This window comes from Diplodia seriata (genome assembly GCF_021436955.1).
Source record: "Diplodia seriata strain FDS-637 chromosome Unknown scaffold_9, whole genome shotgun sequence".
Lineage (NCBI taxonomy): Eukaryota > Fungi > Ascomycota > Dothideomycetes > Botryosphaeriales > Botryosphaeriaceae > Diplodia > Diplodia seriata.
The window spans coordinates 287,536-309,072 of NW_027117316.1; the positions used below are offsets into that span (position 1 = coordinate 287,536).

General features: G+C 57.3%; 7 protein-coding genes across 7 annotated transcripts; 2 read left to right on the forward strand and 5 right to left on the reverse strand.

Annotated features, from left to right (window-relative positions):
- Positions 1–762: 762 nt before the first annotated feature.
- OYE32_2 (NADH-dependent flavin oxidoreductase) lies at positions 763–2,080 on the forward strand (the record flags this gene model as incomplete). Its single annotated transcript, XM_066779917.1, has 2 exons — positions 763–801; positions 863–2,080. The coding sequence occupies 2 exons, from the start codon at positions 763–765 to the stop codon at positions 2,078–2,080; spliced, it is 1,257 nt and encodes a 418-aa protein (XP_066629146.1).
- A 5,839-nt stretch (positions 2,081–7,919) lies between these two features.
- Positions 7,920–9,639, reverse strand: SLS55_008510 (uncharacterized protein; the record flags this gene model as incomplete). Its single annotated transcript, XM_066779918.1, has 2 exons — positions 7,920–8,320; positions 8,391–9,639. The coding sequence occupies 2 exons, from the start codon at positions 9,637–9,639 to the stop codon at positions 7,920–7,922; spliced, it is 1,650 nt and encodes a 549-aa protein (XP_066629147.1).
- A 745-nt stretch (positions 9,640–10,384) lies between these two features.
- Positions 10,385–12,174, reverse strand: ESA1 (Histone acetyltransferase; the record flags this gene model as incomplete). Its single annotated transcript, XM_066779919.1, has 4 exons — positions 10,385–10,543; positions 10,597–11,856; positions 12,015–12,042; positions 12,107–12,174. 4 exons carry the CDS (start codon positions 12,172–12,174, stop codon positions 10,385–10,387), a joined length of 1,515 nt encoding a protein of 504 aa, XP_066629148.1.
- A 394-nt stretch (positions 12,175–12,568) lies between these two features.
- REX4 (3'-5' exonuclease) lies at positions 12,569–13,597 on the forward strand (the record flags this gene model as incomplete). Its single annotated transcript, XM_066779920.1, has 1 exon — positions 12,569–13,597. One exon carries the CDS (start codon positions 12,569–12,571, stop codon positions 13,595–13,597), a length of 1,029 nt encoding a protein of 342 aa, XP_066629149.1.
- Positions 13,598–13,721: 124 nt separating this feature from the next.
- On the reverse strand, positions 13,722–15,061 carry SLS55_008513 (uncharacterized protein; the record flags this gene model as incomplete). Its single annotated transcript, XM_066779921.1, has 2 exons — positions 13,722–14,339; positions 14,450–15,061. 2 exons carry the CDS (start codon positions 15,059–15,061, stop codon positions 13,722–13,724), a joined length of 1,230 nt encoding a protein of 409 aa, XP_066629150.1.
- A 119-nt stretch (positions 15,062–15,180) lies between these two features.
- Positions 15,181–16,197, reverse strand: SLS55_008514 (uncharacterized protein; the record flags this gene model as incomplete). The annotated part of the gene is made up of 1 exon (XM_066779922.1): positions 15,181–16,197. The coding sequence occupies one exon, from the start codon at positions 16,195–16,197 to the stop codon at positions 15,181–15,183; it is 1,017 nt and encodes a 338-aa protein (XP_066629151.1).
- Positions 16,198–17,083: 886 nt separating this feature from the next.
- On the reverse strand, positions 17,084–18,249 carry SLS55_008515 (uncharacterized protein; the record flags this gene model as incomplete). The annotated part of the gene is made up of 2 exons (XM_066779923.1): positions 17,084–17,491; positions 17,596–18,249. 2 exons carry the CDS (start codon positions 18,247–18,249, stop codon positions 17,084–17,086), a joined length of 1,062 nt encoding a protein of 353 aa, XP_066629152.1.
- Between the last annotated feature and the right edge of the window lie 3,288 nt (positions 18,250–21,537).

Consider the following 21,537-nt stretch of genomic DNA (forward strand, 5'->3'; position numbering starts at 1 on the left):
ATCCGAGAGCGGAATGCTCGGCTTTCCGATGAGGATGGATGGATGATCTGCGCCGGCATTCAGCACCGTTTGGAATCATCGAGAAAACATCCCGAGAGATATGCTTTGATGCAGATGCTCCACCATCAAAGTCCAGTAATGCCGATGAACTTGCCATGTAGTGCACAATGGTTACCAAAATTGTCGTAAGACCGAGAACCTCAAGCTGAAGATTTCTTATCGAAGTAACGCCCTTTACACGCTCACAACCCTTCAATGACGGCAACTCATGTGGAGTGTCGAGCTAAGGCCGCGGCTTGGAGTCCTAGCGGATCGGAACGGCAGCTGGTGGCGGCAATAACGTCGTCGGCTGTTTTATTGTGGATCGCTTTATAAGCAACCCCAGTCTCCTTGGAAAAAATTCAACATGATTGTTTGCCTTCCCGCAAGAAGCAATGAAGCCGGCCGCGGAATTCATTTCCGAGAATAACGTCAGTTTCGGGATTCCTGAACGATTGTTTAACCTCCTATGATCGCCGCTGCTTCGGGAATAATCGCGTGGCTACACAACTAACCAGTAGTGGCGGTGTACGTACAGCCCCCCACTCTGCAGAGAGCCGATGCCATGCTATAGGCTCTCCTGAGGCAATGGTCTGATGGCCGTGGTTCCTGATTTATCAGCAAACATCAACTCAACCACTGCTCTATAAAGCATCCCGCCGCCAGCCTCACAGCACCGCGACCCCTCACCGGCAACCACATCCCAGCCTCACATCCGCCACCATGACCAACACCGAGCTCATCAACACCGCCGCGCCAGGCGTAAGCCCCCCCAACTCCACCCCGCCGCCTCGCCACAACCCCAAACTGACCCCAACCCCAGGTCTCCTACTTCACGCCGTGGCAAGAAGTCCCGGCCGGCACCGCCGCCGACCCGCAACCCGACGGCAAGCCGATCCCGAAGCTCTTCACGCCGCTGCAGATCCGCGGCATGCGCGCGCAGAACCGCATCATGCTGTCGCCGCTGTGCCAGTACTCTGCACGCGACGGCTTCATCGGCGAGTGGCATTCCGCGCACCTCGGCGGCATCGTGTCGCGGGGGCCGGGCATCGCCATGGCCGAAGCGACGGGCGTGCTCCCGGAAGGCCGCATCACGCCGCACTGCCCGGGGCTGTGGCTGGACGCGCACGTCGCGCCGTGGCAGCGCGTCGTCGACTTCGCCCACACGCAGAACCAGAAGCTGGGCATCCAGCTCGCGCACGCCGGGCGCAAGGCCAGCACCGTCGCCCCGTACCTGTCCTTCTCCGCCGTCGCGCCGCCGTCCGACGGCGGCTGGACGAATGTTAAGGCGCCGTCGGCGGTGCCGTTCGACGACAACATCCACGTCCCGCGGGCGATGACGAAGGATGACATCGTGGAGGTGCGCGACGCCTTCGCGGCGGCGGCGCGGCGCGCCGTCGCTGCTGGGTTTGACTTTGTTGAGATCCACAACGCGCATGGCTACCTGCTGCACTCGTTCCTGTCGCCCGTCGCCAACCATCGTACGGACGAGTACGGCGGCTCGTTCGAGAACCGCACGCGGCTGACGCTCGAGGTCGTGGACGCCGTGCGCGCCGCGATTCCGGACACCATGCCGCTGTTCCTGCGCATCTCGGCGACGGACTTCCTCGAGGAGGTGGAGGGTTTCGGGCCCGAGAAGAGCTGGACGCTGCGGGACACGATCGCGCTCGCGGAGATCCTGGCGCAGCGCGGCGTGGATGTGTTGGATGTGAGCGCCGGGGGCCAGCATCCCGCGCAGAAGATCAAGGGGGGCCCGGCGCATCAGGCGCCGTTTGCCAAGGCCATCAAGGAGAAGGTGGGCGACAAGTTGTTGGTGGCGACCGTGGGCACGATTACGGATGGGAAGATGGCGAATCAGTTGTTGGAGGATGGGCTGGATATCGCCGCGGCGGGCCGCGGGTTCCAGAAGAATCCGGGCCTGGTGTGGGCGTGGGCGGATGATTTGGATGTGCAGATTGAGGCTGCGCAGCAGATCCGCTGGGGTTTCATGGGGAGAGGGAAGAAGGGGAGGAAGATTAACACGCTTGGTGCGCTAGAGTAGAAAAGAAAAGGTGGATAGACTTGAAAGATAGAGCAGAAAGTAGGCATTTGTCATAAACGATATCGATGACTTCCTTGTCTCGCTTAGGACTGACTCCTATTCAGGTATACCATGTGCGTTACTGCCCTGTCCCACTAACGAATCCAAGTACTGCGGCCAGAACTGCAGATCTCATATCAGCAATGCTCCGGGTGACGGCTTGATTAAATACTCACGCGCAAATGAGGCAAGGATGAAACTGGCTACCGTAAATACGGTTGACAGTTCGCCACCTCTCAGCGCCCATATGATTGCCACTCCGGCAGATACGACACCAGGAAGAGATCCAGCGATGGCCATCCGCCAGCCAGACCAACTTTCAACGAACTCGAGGGCACAGCGTTCGTTTTCTTGTCTCAGCCTGAAGACCCAATCCACGTAGTGATAGTCATGTCTGTTGACCATTTCGGGTCTGTGAAAGTGCCCCAACATCTCAAAGAAGGCGTCAGGTGCTAATTCAACATTTTCGAACGGCGCACTGCGACTGCGAGTGAACTGTGTGCCCATGTCCGTCAGTGCAATTCACCTATTTATTTCTGAGCTTACCTTCATCAGGCGGAATGTGCGCAAGGTTTTCAAAGAAAACCACCGCCGCCAGAAGCCGCACATATAAGTGTAGTAGGCGTTGTTTAGCTCTTTGAAAAACGTCTGGTCGTTATAAACCAAGCCCTGCTCCCTCATGATAATATCCTTTGCCTGACGGGAATCATATCTTCTTGTGTCAATTGCTTCAATTTGGCAACCAACATAGCGTCCCTCACTTCTTCGGCAGAAAACGTTGAGTGAACATCTCGGTCTCTTCGTGTCCCATTCAAGAGGACGATTACTGTGTTCTCGAGGGGGGGCTAGCCTAGAGACTTTGCCTGGCTTCTTGCGGCGCTTGGTTCTCCTACCGGCGTTCGGAACCGTCGTGGAGTTGCTGGAGGTCGTAGAAGGACTGCCCGGGGGGTTGATGTGGGGTTGCTCCACTTCATGATCGGTTCTCACTGACGGAAAATTTGGACGACGTATCTTGACCGGAGGTGGTCGACGTGATGGGTGGAGAATGTTGAGGCCTCCACCGAACATCGGAACTTCAATGCAAATCAGAAGGCTTTTGTTGAAATTACGAAATCGTAATATTTTGAGTCCACGAGAAGAGAATGCTGAGCAGGCGGCCTTTATTCATGCTTTAACATGGCGGGGTCATGCATGCCAAGGCTAGCACCGCATATGTACGCGTGTGATCCTTTGAACTGATAAGCAACCAAGCCACCACGCGCTTACCTGCATATCCTTTCCCCGATATATTTTTCAGTGCATTTTGTGCTTCGATAGAATCAATACTTGCTGCAAGATGGTTTCCTTTTCCTGTTTCCATTAGTCGTGTCTCAGCTTACAAGACATATAGATCAAAACGTTTACTCAGTCAACCACACAGCCATCCGCATATGTCCACCGTTTCCCAAACTAAAACCTCGGTCAAGACCCGATCTAATGGTGGCCAGGAGGTTGGGGAGAGCGCTGATGAGTTCGCCGAGGGAGAAGGCTGAGCAGTCTTTGATGGACATGATCCGCGTCATGCTTCGCTGGAAGGTCGGGTCGTCCGCCTAGAGATTGAGCGTGCGGGGTCCGATGCCGTATTGATACATTAGAGGCAGTAAGTACCCCTCTTTTCTTTTTTCAACTCACAAGACATGTCGTCAAGTAAAGTAGTCAAAAGTATTTGCCAGTAATAAGAGCATTTATCAGCGCTTCAAAGACCTTACTTCACTTGCAATAATGTTTTATCGTCGAACCAGTTTGGAAAATAAAGTGAATTAATTATTAAAAAGCACAGGATCTTGTATACATACCAAAGAAACCTATGGTGTATGAGTCGCACGACCGTGACCAGTCTCAGTCGGACCTGGAGTGTACACTGTAATTAGCGACGGAGGTGTGGTTGGAGTCAGCGATGAAGTGGGAGCACAGACAACCTCCGTTACCGCGCCAGTGAGAGTGAGAGTCTTCATACTCATCTCGGTGCTGGTAAGCTTATGGACCGCCACTACCGACGTAGTCCACAACGAGACGAATGTACGTACCCTTGGAATGGGACTGCAAGAGCCAATTACGGTGGACATGACCACAGACGTTACTACCTCGAAGTTGGGAACAGTCACGGTCTCTTTGACGGTAACCGTTTGGCGTCTGGTCGATGTGGGCGGGGGAGTGACCGTGCCATTGTTCTCCAAAAATTTCTGGATAGCGTCCCGAGAGACCATGGGGAAGATGAAGCCAGAAGCTATCTGGAAGGACTTGAGTATCGTGATGACGAGAAAAAGCGCCAGTCCAAGGCACATTACCATCCCTGCGATGTCGTGGGCCTTGAGAGAGCGTGCCATTGCGTCGGTTGGTATGATCTTCCGAGCCTGCTCAGAGAGAATCTTGGCTTCGAGCCAGAATTTTGGGAGTGCGCATGTCTTTATACGAATCACTGGTGTGCTTTGTCGTAATTGAACAATGCCGGGATGCATTTGCATTGTTGCCCACGCACAGACTTGTGTTTCTGCTGCCCTCTGTTTCGCATGTTGTCAGTCAATACCGCCTTGGACAAACATCGACCATTGCCCATAAAAAAAATATATATGATCTTCATCGTGGGCATCGCGACGAAACACTTGCTTTCCGATAGTCAAAGTAGGGCTGTATGACTCCGGAGAAGGAAGGGGATTGATGAAAGAAACAGTCAGAACAAAGAATCTGCACGAGCAAGGAAGAAAGCATTGTCAATGAAATTCTTGCTGGCGCTGCTCTCGTGCTGTGATGACATAATAGCTGCGCTCAGACTTCCTGCAAATGGTGTCTTGAGCCGGAAGCAGCCACTCAATTGGTCACACAAGTCACACAACGCTGCATTGATTGGGGATACGCCTTTACAGAGCTAAGATCGCATCACAGCCATGTAAGAGCGTAACAAGACTCAATAGTATATACATACACTGCTTGCACATAAAAGCGAAAAAATATAAGCATTTTCCAAAATCCTCCTAAATCTTGTCTTCAGACGGCCCCCAGGATGCTAAAAATACTCAGTGGTGATCCAGGCGCGCCATCCAATCAGAACCCCAAGTTTCCCCAAAACCAACACTGATGCCTGTCAAGAACGTGCACCGTTAGCTCCGCCCCCACGCCACAACCCAGTGGTGCAGCAAGCCACAAATATGTGACCTCATCCCTGCGTTGCGCTGGACCCTAGCTCTCTTCCTTTCCCTCTCTCTCCCTCTGTCTCTCTCTCTTCTTCCTTTCTCGAAGCTCGAGGTTGTCCAGCTTTTCCGTTTCCCATACAACCATTCCGCCGTTCCGCCATGGCGACATCGACGACCACTCCTCCGCAACAACCACCACCACAAAAACCCCATCCCACGAGCGAAGAAGAAGGAGAAGGAGACTCGCTCCCCATCCCCGTCTGGACCGAACAACAACAACAACAACAACCGCCCAATCCCAATCCCGCCTCCCCCGCCTCCCCCGCCGCCGCCGCCCCCGTCGGCGTCGCCCGCAAACCCGTCCCACCATCAACCCCCCCAGTCCCAGTCATCGTCGTCGACGACGGCCTACACGTCATCCCCAGCACCCACGACGTCGACGACGGCCTACACGTCGTCCCCAGCACCCACGACGTCGACGACGGCCTGCACGTCGTCACCCACGAGACCGACCAGGCGCCCCCGCCGCCCTACTACGAAACCCCGCTCAGCGCCGGCCGCTGCAGCGTCCTGCCCAGCCGCGCGGCGGAATGGGGCGTCAAGGGTGCTAGTGACGAGGTCAGGTTGTCGACGCTCGCGGCGGCGGTGTTGGTGAAAGAGGGCGTGCTGGACGGGAGGGATGTTGAGCTGTGAGTTTTCTTTTTTATTGTTGTTACTGTGATGGTGGGGGGTGGTGGGGTTGGCGAGGCTGACTGAGACTGAGGCTGATCGTGTGTGTTCTTTGTCTGTTGCAGTATCCGCGTTCGACGAGATGCAGAGGCAGACGCAGAGGCAGACGCAGATGGCGAGAAGATCGGAGGAGCACCGGGGGATGCCGCTGCGGACAAGAAGAAGAAGATGAAGAAGAGGGCCAGCGTCTTGAGCTCGTTCAGCGACATCAGCGGCGTCCAGCGCAAAGCATCCGTCGCGGAACTGAAGTCGTATCGGCGCAAGCTGCTGCTCGCGGCTGACACAACTACGACCGGGCAACGGAGGGAAAGCGGTGATGACGACGGCGATGAGCGACAACGGTCGTCCGACGCCGCGAGGAGCGTACTGTCGTCGGCGAGCAGGAACAGCACCGGCGCCCTCGCCGTCGTCGAGAGCGGTAGCAGCAGAAGAAGCAGGAGCAGGAGCAGAAGCAGAAGCAGAAGCGGTAGCGGTAGCGGGGCGGTCGGGAGAGTTGCGCAGCCCAAGGTGGCGGAGAAGCTGGATGGCGCGGAGAAGCTGGACAGGTTCGCCGAGGGCGTGGCGAGCTCGGGCAAGAGCCTTGCGCGCGGCTTGGGCTTCGTGCTGAGCGCGCCCGGCGTGTATACGCATGAGATTGCGCGCGGGATCCATAATCTGCCCAGGCGCTACGGCGACGAGACGGTCAGGCGGGATGATGAGATTGTGGGGTTTACGTCCGGCATGGCGGCGGCGGGGAAGGTGAGTGGTGTGGTGTTGGAACGCGTGCTAGCGGCTGCTGTGGATCTTGTTGTACTGATTTTTTTTTTGAGTAGGGGTTTGGACTCGGACTTTATGATGGCATTACGGGTATCTTTGTGCAGCCGGTGACAGGCGCGCAGAGGGAGGGTGCGAAGGGTTTTGTGAAGGGCTGTGTGAAGGGGGTTGCTGGGGCTGTGACTAAACCTGCGGCTGGTAAGTAAGGCTTTGGTCTGCCATTGAGTTTTTTTATGCTGACGTCTCTTTTTCGTTTAGGAAGCTTTGGATTTGCGGGGCACGCCCTCGTGGGCATTTCGAGATCTATCGAGAAGAGCATTTCGCGACGGCCCAAGGAAGAGGAGTGTATTGCCGTGGCGTCCGTATGGCAGGGAGAAGAAGAGATGCGGAGTCTGACGGAGCAGGAAAAGACAGCGATTCTGGATGCATGGTTTGCCGGGTCTCGATAGAAACCTCTTTCTCCAGATACAGCCATGTTCGTATACCCGATGCACAAGCAGTTGAGTAACAATTATGACGCACGAAGTGCTGACGCAAGAGCTCAGGCCTCGAAGAGAGGCGGTAATCTACTGACTGCTTGCCATGCGGTTGCCGATCTGGCCTGATATCCGGAGCGACATTGTCTTGAATAGTCCTCCTCGCCAACGCAAGTGTGGTCGCATGGGTCAGGACAAAGGAAGACGAAGTCGTCTGGAAGGGAAGCTGCACAAAAACCAAGAGGATCAACAAAGGCATTCATTTGGTCATAAACGCCTTCAGCTCTCTCCTTGGATCCAGCAGTTACAGTATTATAGAGCAGGAAGGAATAGGGCACTGTACGTTCTCACGCTAAAAGATTGAGTCTCCCAGTCGACGGAGAATTGTACGTTCGAGTACGGATCTCAATTCTTCTAATTCACCTTTACGCCCAAAGAGAACCGACACTGTCTGCTGTCCCCCATACGGCAGCGCTTCTTCCCGCTCAAGGCCGGTCTTTGTACATACAAATACTAACATTGCTCCGTCAGCTAATGAACACGGCCTTCATTTTCCCCAACAACTGGACAACACCATCACATACACATAAAGCCGCCGACGTTTCCTCCACAAACTCCCCACCATCTTCACCCTTCCCCCTCCCGCTCCCGCTCCCACACCCACCACCCCCCTCAATCCCCCTTCCCCTTAACCCTTTCATTCCCCTCAATCGCCACCCCCAACCTCCCCGCATCGCGCGGCCTAAACACGACCTTAAAATGCCTACTCATCGTGACCAAGCTCGTCGGATCCGCGCTACCCCCAACCGGATCCATATCTACATCTCTCGCCCACGGAACGGGGACGCCGTGCGGGTCGAGAAGGACGACATCGTCGTCTTCTTTCTCCCCGGGGGCGGGCAGGATCTCAAATGAGTTGAGGGTGCGCAGGAAGATGAGGTAGAGCTCGCGGTTGGCGAGCAGCGAGCCGGCGCACATGCGGTAGCCGAGGCCGTAGGTGAAGAGCGGGGCGTCGGGCTGGTCGAGCCAGCGCTCGGGGCGGAAGGCGGATGGGTCGGGCCAGATGTCTGGGTCTGGGGGGAGTGAGTGAGTGTCCAGTCAGTTGAGAGAGAGGGGGAAAAAAGAACGAGAGATGGAACGTACCCATGTTGCACGCCCACGCGTTCAGGAAGATGGTCGTGCCGGCGGGGATCAGCTTGCCGTCGTAGTGGACGTCCTTGACCGTGGCGCGCGGCAGGGCGAGGCGCAGGACGCAGAAATAGCGCAGGCACTCGCGCACCAGCGCCGCCACGTACTCGACCCTGCCGTCGTCCTGCGCGTCACACAGCGGGTCCGCGTCGGCGGGGTAGACGGTGCGGATCGCGTCCAAGGCCTTGCGCTGGATGTCCGGGCGCTGGGCCAGCAGGCCCACGCTCCACTGGACGAGGGTGGTGATGGTGTCGAGGCCGCCCGACAGCATGGTCAGCGAGATGGACGTCAGCTCTTCCTTGTTGAGGGAGGCCTCCTTGTCCAGGATGACGTTGGCCTGGATGCACGGCTTGTGGGTGCCGCGGGCCATGCGGGCGTCGAGGTCGGCGTTGAGCCGGTTCAGGTACACGTCGCGGCGGTTGCGCACCTCCCTGCTGCGCTTCTTGGCCCAGCTGTCGAACGGGTTCAGGCGCAGCAGCGGGATGTAGTCCTGCAGGTTGCCCGTGGTGCTGCGGAAGCGCGAGATGTCGTCCTCGACCTCGGTGATCTCGGCGAACATGGGGTCGTCGCGCGAGCCCAGCCGCGTGCCCCAGTTGAGCGTCAGCGACAGCGACAGCGACAGCCGTTGGATCATCGGCATCGGGTCCACGCCCAAAGCCCCGCCCTCCCCGTACTCGAGCCCCTCCTTGACGAAGTCGCGCGTCTCGCGGTCCAGGTGGTCGATGTACGTGGCGATGCTGGGCTTGTTGAGCGCCGACGCCGCGCCCTTGCGCCGCCGCTTCAGGCTCTCGTTGAACGGGCTGGTCCCGATGGTCGTGCCCGCCGTGTTGCTGACGACCTTGTGGAAGGTGTGGAAGACGGGCCGGCTGGACAGCGCCTGGCTGTTCTTGCCGAACAGCTCGCGCGCTGCCGCCGCGCTGTTGACCACGAGGACCGGCACGTTGCCCAGCTGGATCTGGTAGACCGGCCCGAACTTCTTGCTCCACAGCCGGTATTGCTCGGCCGCATTGACCCGAATCTGATGGATGTTGCCGACGATAGGGAGGCCCGTGGGGCCAGCGAAGCCGGGTATCTGCGCCCGCAGTCGGACGACTTCTTGGGAGATGACGTAGGCTAGGAGAAGGAGGACCGGCGCAACGAGGATGGTGCGAACGGGGTGTTCGAACGTCTGCGATTGGACGAAGTCAACCGCGTCGGCAATCATGGTGGGCGACGGACACGGATGCTTGGCTGAAGTGGTGGTGGTAGTGAGGCAGCTCCAGCAGGATACCGCCGGATCCTCTCATATAGACCCCGAGCTGCCCGCGGAAACATTGCGCTTGCGGGGGTGGGTTGAGCTGCGAAACCCGAGGCTGGCTATAGGACGCCTGCGTCGTTGCTGCTATCCCCGCTGATTGGCCTTGCTGAATGCGGGGAGGGAGCCGCGGAACGTCCCCGCGCCCCATGCGGAATTGGCGCGGTGCGAGGCTTCTCTCGGTAATTCCGGGCACCTACCATCCTATGTGGCAACGAGGAGGCCGCATGGTGCGCTGTCTCATCGAATAGTCTGGCCGAGGGACTGGAAAACCTGCAGTGTTCCCGACATGTCCTCCTGCCTGAGACATCAATTGGACCGTGCTGCAGTATTTCTGAGTGGACAGGCAGCTGCTTGTGTGTACTACATCCTCAGCCATTCCCGATATCCGCATTGAGCTTATCCGCGGCCGTAACGGGACCGCTAAGAACACAGAAGTAAGTGAGAAAACTTACTTCCAGTGCGACTTTAGTCCGCAAGAGAGCGGCTGACTTAGGGTGCGTGCAACAAGCTTTGGCGAAAGCTTAGAACCGAAAAGACGTATGTCATTATCTGAAGCACAGGGGGTATCTGATCCGAAGGAGATGAGGAAGCTGTAACGCCGAACACCAGGCACCGGTGCCTCCATCGCGCCATAACTTCACAACAGAAATGGTTACCAGTTCCAAGTCCTCGACGATGCCGTGAACACCGGGGGCTTCCACTGCAGTCTTTCGGGATCGATGCCGCGTCTACCTTTGATCTTTTCCTTCTCTTTCTGGCGGTTACGCTGTTCGATGACGGCGTCCGTGAGGACGATGACGTGTTGGTTCTTCTAAAGATAACGTCAGAAACCACTGGGCCGAGAACGAGAGGTGGTGACCATACCGAGTACCGCAGCATGTTGAGGTTCTGCAGCGTGTGTAGTACATCGTTGGTTGTCATGGCTGTCAACGCGCCAAGCTCTTCCACGTTGGCATCGGCGCGACCGTCCATCAGCAGGTCCACGATCGTCTCTTGCCAGTACGCGCGGTAACCCAGCAAACCCAAATCGGAGAGAGGCTTCTCAGGGCTGCCCAGCTTGCCCTCGCGCTTGGACAGTTCGTAAGAGAAGGCGATAAGCAGTTTTCCGAAACCCTTCCGCTGGTATTGCGGCAAGGTCAAGATGCAGGCAACGTTGTATCCTTCGGCGCTTTCCTTCTCCTTCGAGAAGTAGCCGACCAGGTGAACGCCATGCTCGTCGCGAGTGCACATGCAATAGAACAGGAAGGGGTCGACGTCGTAGTACAGCGTCTTGTGGTCCAGGAAAAGCTTCGACAGCAGACAAAGATTGCGGCACCATGTCCGCTGTCTCCTGCCATCGATCTCGAAGAAGCTGACGTAGTCGTCGCGGTAGATCTCATTGCCGGGTGGGTGGAACAGCTCGCATTTCGATCGATGGCGCTCAAACTGCTTTTGCTCGCCAAAGTAACCCAAGCAGAACTCACAGATGTGGACCATGTCTATTTCGGTGAATTCGATCGGGTAAGGAGAGAAGTACCACGGCTCAACCTCGAACTGGCCCATCTGGATGCGCTCCAAGTTCCTGACGCGAGAGATTTCCGTCTGGTTTTGCGTCATGGAGCCGGAAGTGCGAAGTTTTTCGATCTCGTCCTCGCGCGAATAGATCTCGTTTGGGACGGCTTTCGCCGCGGCCGCAGCGTCCTGCACATCGACCAGGTCCATTTCATCATCTTCGGGGCGTGGTGTCTCGCCGTCGGCGAGCTCCGTAGAGACGATGATCCCGGATTCTTTGTTCTCCTTGCCGCCGGCGGTTGAGGGCTGCGGACGCTTTCCAGGGAGGTTGGCCGAAGTTGGCTCGGGGCCGGGGGTTGAAGAAATCTCGCGATCAAGCTTTGACCGCTGGCGCTTGTTGTTCTTCGAAGACTTCTGACTATCAGTCTTGGACGTCTGGTTTTTGCTAGCAGATGATTTCTTCTTGTCGGGTTTCTCTGGCGCCGGCCACTCAACCTCGCGGCTGAGATCAATGCGCTCTGCGGCGATCCACTCGTCCAGACGCTTGTTGAACTCCTCATAATGGACGTAGAAGCGAGGTTTTCCCTGGCGGTGCTGGATGGAAAGGATCTCGGCTTTGCGTTTTTCGCCATCCTGCAGACGTCAGAATGAGAACAAAGAGGTACGTAATGATATTGGGACAAAGAGAGATCGAAACGTGAAAGTAAACATAGATGGGTACACTGGACAGCTTCAAAAGGCGAGAGGGACTGAATGAAACAGATTGTGATGGTGGGTTGTTGGCTAAGTACCTTCTCAACGAACGCCTTCACTCCAACCCTAAGCGGAAGTGTCAGTGCGCTGGGTGCAAAGCCGGTCGGTCGGCGAACAAGCGGCAACTCACCTCAGCTGGGCCAGAGTGGCATAGCCGCGCTCGACGGCTTCGGGGGTGCCGGCGGGCTCGTGCGACATGTCGCGAGGGGCCATAGACTGGGGCGAGTCTGCCTTTCAAGAGCCGGGGATTATGGCGATGAGAGTGCGATGATGCCGTCGCTCTTTCCTCGCGGTGCGGATGATGAAACGCAGCCGTGAAAGCGCGACCGCGGAGCCAAGCTGCAGCCTGCCGCCGCTCCCGGTGGCGATCGGCGAGTCGGCGGCTGAGGCCCTGCTGCACGTGACCTGCATTTCCCTGTCCCGCTCGAAAAGTTTCGAGACGACGCGCCTCAACAACACTGCCCTTGTCCGCCGCCCATTGCGCTCTGCTGGTGTTGCAGCCTCCCTTCCGATCCACCGCCGTGGACGCCAATTCCTGGCCCTTACCTCGCTGCCCCGAACGCCCCGCAGCGACCGCGATCTCGTGCATACGATGGATCTCAAGGACCTGTCCAGCAACTGGAAGAAGCTGCAACAAAAGCTCCCCCCCGCCAAGGAAAGGAAAGACCACAAGCCCGTCCTCAACCGCAAGAACCCCAAAGAGGACTCGTACAAGATCACCAAGAAGCGCGCAAACCCCAACGCCACGCCAACGTCCGCAAAACGCAAAGACTTCAAAAAGCGCAAAATGGGCTCCCTCCTCTCCACCACCGCCGCCGCGCAAGAACCACCCGCCACCACCACCACCACCACCACCACCACCGCTCCACCCTCCGCAACCCTCGCCCTCTTCGCCGAGGACCACGGCATCTCCGTCGCCGACGTCGCCGCCGCCTACAACCTGCCGACCCGCGCCACCGCCTCGCTCCCCACCACGACGACCAACGCCTCCGACGTCCCGAACGCCGGGCTCACCGCCTCCATCGCACCGGGCAAGTACATCGCGCTCGACTGCGAGATGGTCGGGGTGGGGCCCACGCCGGACCAAGACTCGCAGCTAGCGCGCGTATCCGTCGTCGACTACCACGGCACGCAACTATACGACTCGTACGTGCTGCCTCGGCTGCCCGTCACCGACTACCGCACGGCGGTATCGGGCATCACGCCTGCGCTGCTGCGCGCGGGGCACGCGCGGCCCTTCGCCGATGTGCAGCGCGACGTCGCCGCGCTGCTGGCCGGCCGCATCCTGGTCGCGCACGCCGTCAAGAACGACCTCGACGCCCTCGTGCTGTCGCATCCGAAACGCGACGTCCGCGACACGTCGCGCCATCCGGCCTTTCGCAAGCTGAGCATGGGCAAGGCGCCTGCCCTGAAGAAGCTCGCGAGGGAGTTTCTGGGCGTCGAGATCCAGGGGGGCGAGCATTCGAGTGTGGAGGATGCGCGCGCGACGATGCTGTTGTTTCGGAAGGAGAAGGATGCGTTTGAGGCGGAGCATGCGAAGAAGTGGGGGCGGCCGAACGCGGAGGGGGGCGGAGGGGGGTCGGCGGGGAAGACGAAGAAGAAGAAGAGGGGGAGGAAATGAGGAGTTGGTGGTGGATGTGATGTGATAGAATAGGTGTGGGTCGTTGAGGAAGCACATTGCATGGAAATGTTTTTTTCGACACCGAAAAGTTAAGATACCCCAGACAGTTATTCATCTTTCCTGCCTACATGCCCTCCCGCGCCGCCGCGTCTCTCCCATCTACGAGCGTGCAATTTCCCGCATGCCGGTCGTCCAAAGACATTGGAACATCAGCAATCTCAACCAGCGTATTTCCGTCAACACTGCCCGGAGGAGTCGAGCTCACAGGCGAGACGACGACTTCCTCGACGCTGCACCTCGGGTCTTTCCCGTCGCATCCACCACAACCGCCGTCGTTCCTTTCCGTGCCTCTGCCGCCGTCATCCCCAGCCTCCTGCATGCCTTCGGGAGGGCCTCGCGCGACGATTTCCTCCCATCCCATAGGTCTCGCTTTCAGCCTCGGATGCTTCGAATCCGTCAAGTCCAGCATGGCCAGCCTTTCCCCCTTCTCCGTGACCGGCACGTCCCCGTCGCACTTCGACCACGTCCCCATGCCGAGCTCCTCGTGCGCCAGCCGCTGCAGCTGGAGCGTCTCGTTGGCGCACCACTCGAGGCGCGCGTACGAGTCGAGCCTGCAGCGCCGCTGGACGAAGGCGACGAGCGGCTCGAGGATCCAGGAGGCCAGGATGACGAGGCCGCCGGCGGCGAAGATGAAGGAGAGGCCGAAGACGGAGAAGTTGCTGTGGGCGGTGGACATGATTTTCTGCGTGCGAAAAAAGAAAAGGTCAGCAAGAAAGATCAAAACCTCGTCCGGTTGTCGAAAGGGGGGGGGGGGGGGGGGGGGGGGGGAGTGAGGATGGCAAAACGACCTACCTGACGTCTGCAAAGCGCCCTCTCCCTGTCGTTCGCCGGCTTCTGGTACTCGGCGCGCAACTCGGGCGCCGACGGGCCCTCGGCCACTTCGACGACGCTGCCCTGCAGGCTCGCCATCATGATCGAGTGCCAGCGCTCCACGTCGCGCTGCCACTGGTCGGGCGGCAGCGCCGCCTGCATGCCGTTGGTGAGGCTGAAGGACGAGCTGAGCGAGGAGCTGCCGAGGGTGTTGACGATGTCCCAGAGGGGTATCTGGTAGTCGAGGCCCAGCTTGATCAGCATTACCAGCAACCACGCCTCATCCTCGCCTTCGACAACGTCCATCGCGTTCACGTCCAGATCCCATTGCGAGCCCAGGGGCGTACATCCTTTGTGCGCCGGCATCCGCGGGTTGCAGATCTGTTCCTGGAGGACGCAGCCCAGCACTGCCGCCGGCTCGTCGCGGTGGTATATCTGCGAGTCCCCCGGATTCTGGCCTGCGAATTCGACGACGCGGTCGTATGGCTGGTGGGCCGCGTACCAGGGGTCGTCGACGACGCCCGAGTAGCCGATCTCGTTGGCGGAGAGGAATATGAGCACCATATCGGCGTCCACTCGCAGCAACGACGGCATGGGCGCGAATGCCGATCCGGGCTGGATCGTTCCGTTCATGCCAAAGACCTGGCGTGTCCTACGGGCCAATGTTGGTTTCCGTTAGTGATTCTCACTCCGAACGAGGCTTAAGTCCATGCTTACCCTATGCTGTAGAACGCTGGCGCCGTGTTCATCTTCACCGCGTAATCCGGGATGTTCGTCTGGTACTCGTACGTCGCATTCGTCACGTTCTCGAAAGGCGCCTGTCCGTAATAGTACACTGTATGCGCCGGCTTCGTCCAATTCTTTCCAGTACTGTGCCATGTCGCGTTTCCCTCCAGGAACTCCTCTTTATAGCCTTCAGTCACGATCGGTGCACAGTGCGTTGTGCGTCGGTACTGGAATCGCCGGGCCAGTGGGAGATTCACGCCAAGATCATCATTGAAGTCCAGCAGCCCAGTATCAATGAAGATATTTCCGTTGGGCAGTTTGCACATTTCGGCCCCGAATGGACACGATGCGTTGCGCTGAACCAGGTATTCCAGCCGCGGCTTGATGAAGTTGTTGCAATTGGCCGTATTCGTGTCGTTCGTATAGCATTGTTGCGCGTACGTTGCGTACGAGAGCACGCTGCGCGAGTACGCAGGATACCAAATGTTGAGGATCTGTGTCCACGTCAAGTTGAGACCCCATGAGACGCCTAAGTCGGGCGTCTGGACAAGCACCTCGTTGCCGATGCCTGTGGAGACGCGCGAGGAGAAGCCAGAGGCCACGCCGAAGACGCAAAGGAAGAACGCGGTGAAGGTGATGAGTGGCGCTATGCGGCGGTACGGCTTCGAGTCTCTGTGTCGCCATGCCCACATGGCCTGTACGAAGCGGATAAGCCCGCTCGCCCCATTGGCGGAGTTGCGTAAGATGGCCTGACGCTGGTGATAGACTCCGTCGCGAGTCTTCTCGGTGGAGAAGAAGCCGTGGAGGCCGAAACATAGGATCCTCCACAAGCTGGTACCGACAATGGTGACGAAAAGCGCGATGAAGGCGATGAGGAGGTCACCATCGCGCCGTTGGAGGGTGAGGGTTCGCCCGAAGACTGATCCGCGGGTCCAATTGGTCCAGATCCCTATGAGAATCTCGTAGTTGTCAGACTTGCTATTGGCTGTGGCATAAGCTTCCATCTTGAAAATCTCCAAAAAGGGCAGGGAAGCCTGAGCTGGCTTCGCAAAGTAGAGGGGACAAAAAACCGACCTTTATGGGCACCACTCCATTCCTTGGTCCTTTCTGAATTTAGAATCAGCCTTGGGGTTGAGGTACAAGGCATGATGTCTGCCTTGCACACGCAGTACAAGCATATTTTCATGAGCAACAACTGTAAGGGATGGTTGTACATCGTTGTAGGCGTGTGCACAAAAGTCGCTGCCTGCCCCAAATAAAGCTTACGCTCTTCCCTATTGCAGCTCAGTCAATCCTTAGCGCACAATAAGTGCCTATTTAAGTCCCCAACGGCCACACTTGACGTTTGCCAGCTGAACATAGCTGAGCATCTAGTGTAACGGCGTACATGGCATTGCTGATACCACAGCCTCGTTGGGGAAACACTTGAAGGCTGTGTCAGCAAACTCTACCAATGGTCTGGAACCCCGCAGCCCAGCTGGTCTGGGGTCAGGCGAGCTTACATTTGGGCTCCCTACCGTCCACCCACACCACTCTTTCTTCCCCTCCCAGGCGCCACTCCTTCCAGCAAGTGACCAACATACGGATTGATCGGGTTTCGTTTCAAAGGAACCTGGGGAATACAGCATGAGCCATATGTGAAAGGATTGCATAATATGCAATGTTACAGACGAATCGTCAGCTAGTGATCCGAATAGAAGATTATGACCGGAGAGTGTACGAAAGAACGCCGCGCTCATGAAATAACCGAGATGAGAGTATGCTAAGAAAACACGCAAACACATTCAAGCCTTGCAGCTAGGTGAAGATCTCTCTATCCGCTTTCTGCCCAGCATTACCTCCACCCCGCTCCAATATCATCGCTATCAACATATACACACCCGCTGCCAATCAAAGCGGCACCTCCTCCATCATCTCTACCGCGCCCTCCCTCCCAACCGTAATAATCACATCTCCCAGCGTCTTCGCGCGGAAACCCGCTTCGCAGTAGGTGAAGTAATACTCCCACTTCCGCCTGAAGGTCTCGACGTCCCTCTTTCCCATGGCCTGCCCTCGCTTTTCGCTTTCGCGCAGCAGCGCCGGCTTGATGCTCTCGTCGAAATTGCTCATGAAATCTTCGCGCCAGAGCCGCAGCGTCTTTGCGTAGTGCGGCCCGATGTTTTCGATGTTGTCGACGATTAGCGTCTTGCGGCTGCCGGCGTTGATGGAAGCGACTAGCTGGGAGACGGTGGGGAGGTGACCGCCAGGGAAGATGTAGCGGCGGATGAAGTCGTCGGAAGAGGCATAGGCATCGTAGCGCTGTATTGATCGTCAGTATGTTGAGAAATGGTTTCTAGGAGGACGAGCGAGGTGCCACACGGGACATCGCTCTTCCATACGGGCAGATCGTGGTCTGAACTCACTGTCTCGGGCATGGTGATGCATTGGAATACCGCAATTCCACCATCCTTCTTCAGTAACCTATTCACGCATTCGAAATATGTCGCCAAGAACTCCTTTCCCACGGCTTCGAGCATTTCAATGCTTATTATCTTGTCGTAGGCACCCCTGTCATTTTGCGGAGGGGGGAGGGCGCGGTAATCGCACAGCAGCACCTCGATCCGATCCTCAAATCCTGCGTCCCTGATGCGCTCTTCCGCAAGCTCCTTCTGCTCTGTACTGAGGGTTAGACTGGTGACCCGGCAACCCGTGGTTTGTACTGCTCGAATGGCAAAGCTTCCCCAGCCGGTGCCAATCTCAAGCACATGGTCTTCTGCCTTGATATGAGCATTGTGGATGAAGCGATCCAGTTTCCGCATTTGTGCCGTCTCTAGTGTCTCGTTTGCGGAGAGTGAGGATGACTTGGGGAGCCAGATTGGGCACGAGTATGTCATGTCTGGGGACAAAAAGGCGGCAAACATATCATTGCTGATATCGTAATGCGCGGCGATGTTCAGACGGGAGTTGGAGAGCGTATTTGTGGCTCGTGCGAGGCCTGCAATGTTCGTGCTGATTGAAGACGTAATTGTTGAGCCGTCAGAAAGGTCCTCACGATTCAGGATGAACAGCTGCGACATTTGTGTTAGCGGGAAGAGTAGCATCTGGCGGGTGCTGCTGATATACCTCGAAGAAAGCTGTCAAATCCGGGCACGAGACTTCGCCCAGCATGTAGCTCTCCGCAAAGCCCTTCACAAAATTAGCAAGGCGGCCAAACTAGATCCTAGTAGCAGCTGGCGCGAGACATACCATATCTGCGAAGAGCATCATTCGCACCCAAAACGAGTCGTTGTGCACCCGCAGAACAGTCTGGGGTAGACCAGCGCGGTTCTCAGAACTCCCACAGATCGTCTCCTTTCCATCTGCATCCACAACGGCTAGGCGACCCTTCCGCATTCGGGCCAGGACTGACATGACGGCGCTTCGCGACAATGCCACCAGCGGAGTCCAGGCCGTACTACCAGCATAACTGCGCAGCGCATTGAAGCGCGACGCGAGAGGAGTTATGATTGCCATCAAGGAAGCAGGCTACGGTTCTCAGACTGGTACCGCGCTGAAGCTCGCCGCACGAGGCTAGGCAACGAGGAGACTTGGTGGAGTTCGGATAAGGGCTCTTGTCCCGTAAACAGGGCGGAATGGGGGTGGAAGAATGTCGAGGGGTAACGGCGCGAGAGACAGAATAGGCGCAAGACAAAGAAGCTCCACAACAATGACGCGGAGTCAGGAGGGGCACTGGAGGGATGAGAAAGAAAGCGGATGACGGTACGGCGGAAAAATAAGCATCTCAGGGCCGCATATACCCTAGGGCGGGTCGGAGGCATGGTCTGGCACGGGTCCGCGGCGGACAGACACAACCCCGGGTTGCGGCATGGCCGGTGGGGCAATTGCTGAGTGAGAGTCGCGGCGAGCAACCAGAAAGGTGGGCTATTCGTCGTATTGGGCGTAGACTGGCGGAGAGTGCTGTCTTTCCTCTGCGCAGGCCATACCGTTTGGAGCTTGTCAATGACGTTTGCGGATTCAAAGGCTCGGAGCAGCGCCTTCAAAAACTCCGGTCGCCGCGAAGCCGCGCTTCTGGTGAGCTGGGAGGCGCGAGCTGCCCGTCCGAGAGTCGCAGGACGTGGCGCATTCTGACCGACGTGGTGATCTGTGGCAGGCTGCGACAGCCGCGGTGCTGATGGGGTCAAGGTGGTTGCGCAGGCGGCGGATGAAGGCGTTCCGGTGGGCCCCTACAAGCACGGCGACCGGCGATTGCGGGGAGCTCGCTCGATGCTCGCGCCCGATGTACCGAGCACGTCTCCGCCCACGCCGATTCGATGTGTCAGCCTTCTTCTTTCTTTTCATGCACGCCTCGAGCAGACCGCCGGTCAGCGTGTTCTTGGAAGTCGCCCGGATCGGTGTGGCAGTGGTGAGACGATGAGCGGGTGCCTGTGACGGGAAGCTTCGTCGATCGCCTTATCTTATCTGGTTGCTGATCTCGTCCGTGCACAAGTGCGTCCGTGAGCCGTGCGTCCGCAACGCGTCTTCGCGTCTTCGTGCGACAAACCATTAAACACCTCGTCCACCGTCCACTGTCCTTCATCCACCATGCTCTCCGTCCAACGATCAACTCAACATTCCGGAAAATTCACCCCAAATTTGCTCCCCTGCCGAATCGACCACAATGGACCTGTGAATGCTACCGATCGCTATTGGCGACCCGAGGAGGAAGATGGTGTGTTGCAGGGTAAGCGCTTGGACAGACCAAAGCTGACACTACTCTGAAGATGGCAAGCAAACTGCCTACTTTCGCGGTCGCAAACTGTGTGGACGCAAACTTCAACTTCCCGACGGATACAGAGGTGCGCCGCGAATACTCAAGCGTACAGAGCAGTGGCTGATGGGAACCCAGGTGCTCTGTTGAACAACACGAATAGGCTTCTCCCGCAAACCGATGCTGCCGGCGGGGCCGAGGCGGAGGAAGGAGAAGACGGACAACAGCATATCGAGTTGCGCCTGATGGAAGAAGTCGGAGAATTTGACGAAGTGGTGGTATGGGGACATGAAGTTGCACCAGACGAGACCGAAGATGCGTATTCGAAGGGAATCAATGAGTGGATATCTTTCGCCGAAAGCGTAAGTCAGCTGGAAAGGAGAGAATGCGGAGGTTAACCGGCTTCAGATCCATGCAACGCCAAAAGCAGACGACACTTCCAGAGCCTCGAGGTAAAAGTCGGTCCACGAACTCTGACGAAACCAGGCAACGCGATGCTGTGTTGTAAGTCAATACAGCAATGGACGGCACGCTGGGCAGTTTCGCGTGTCAGGTCGTCCGTCGCTGTACCGACACTTCCTGCGCAGCACGCCCGTCTGATAGTCCGACGCTGTACTACCTCTTCCCGCTTGGCAGTCCAGCGCGTCAGGTCGTCCGTCACTGTACTATCACTCCTGGCGCAAAAAGCACGTCTGTTTGTCCGACGCTGTACTACCTCTTCCCACGAGACTGCCCAGCGCGCCGTCCATCGCTCCGTCCATCGCTGTATTGACATAGAATTGGATTGCCTGGTTTCGTCGGAGCTCGTGTATTTGCCTTCGTAACGGATATGGAGTTCGGAATACTCAGAGGGCTTTGCATAAGCGGCTCTGATAATCTTTTTGGGAATCCGGCGTACATCGAGTTAGCGAGCTGGCCACAAAAGATTCAATGCTCATCCTGCTTTTCCCGCTTCATCTGCTTGTCCCATTCTTTCTGCTCTTTCATGAACCTTTCCTTCTTCTGCAGATATCCCTCGTGCGCCCGGCATCGGTTCCATGCTTCTCGAAATATCTCGGAGGCTTCGAGCTTGTCTTTGGCACCTTCGTGGGTTGAGCTCTTGGGAAGCTCTGCACCGCTACTCTTGTCGTATTTGCGTCCGCCAGCATGGTTTGCGTAGCGTTTAGAGCGCGTCATTCCCTATAGTGATGTGCACATCAACCCTGGATGCCTCCTCCAAGCTCACTCTATGCTCCTGTTATCCAGTATTCGACGCACCATTTGGATGAACTTCCTACACATGTCCATTCCAACAAAGTCGTCCTCCTTATCATACAGCTCAAAGCGGTCCCACAGGTCCTTGGAACTTTTCCGGGCAACTGCCGGTGTTCGAAAGCGCCACAGCGGGAGGAGAGAGGATTTGTATGGCTCGAATGTCAGGACGCCTTGTTCACCGCGAGCTATTCGGTAGCTCATGAGGTGCTCATGAGTAGGCTTGGATAACGGAGACATGTTTGATCTGGATGTGGTCATCGAGGATATCGAGATGCTTTGTTGGATGAGTTGGGGGAAAGTCGCTGGTAATAGACTGGACAAGTGCGGGGGAAGGATGGCTTTCGGTTGTTAAGGTCGACAAGTA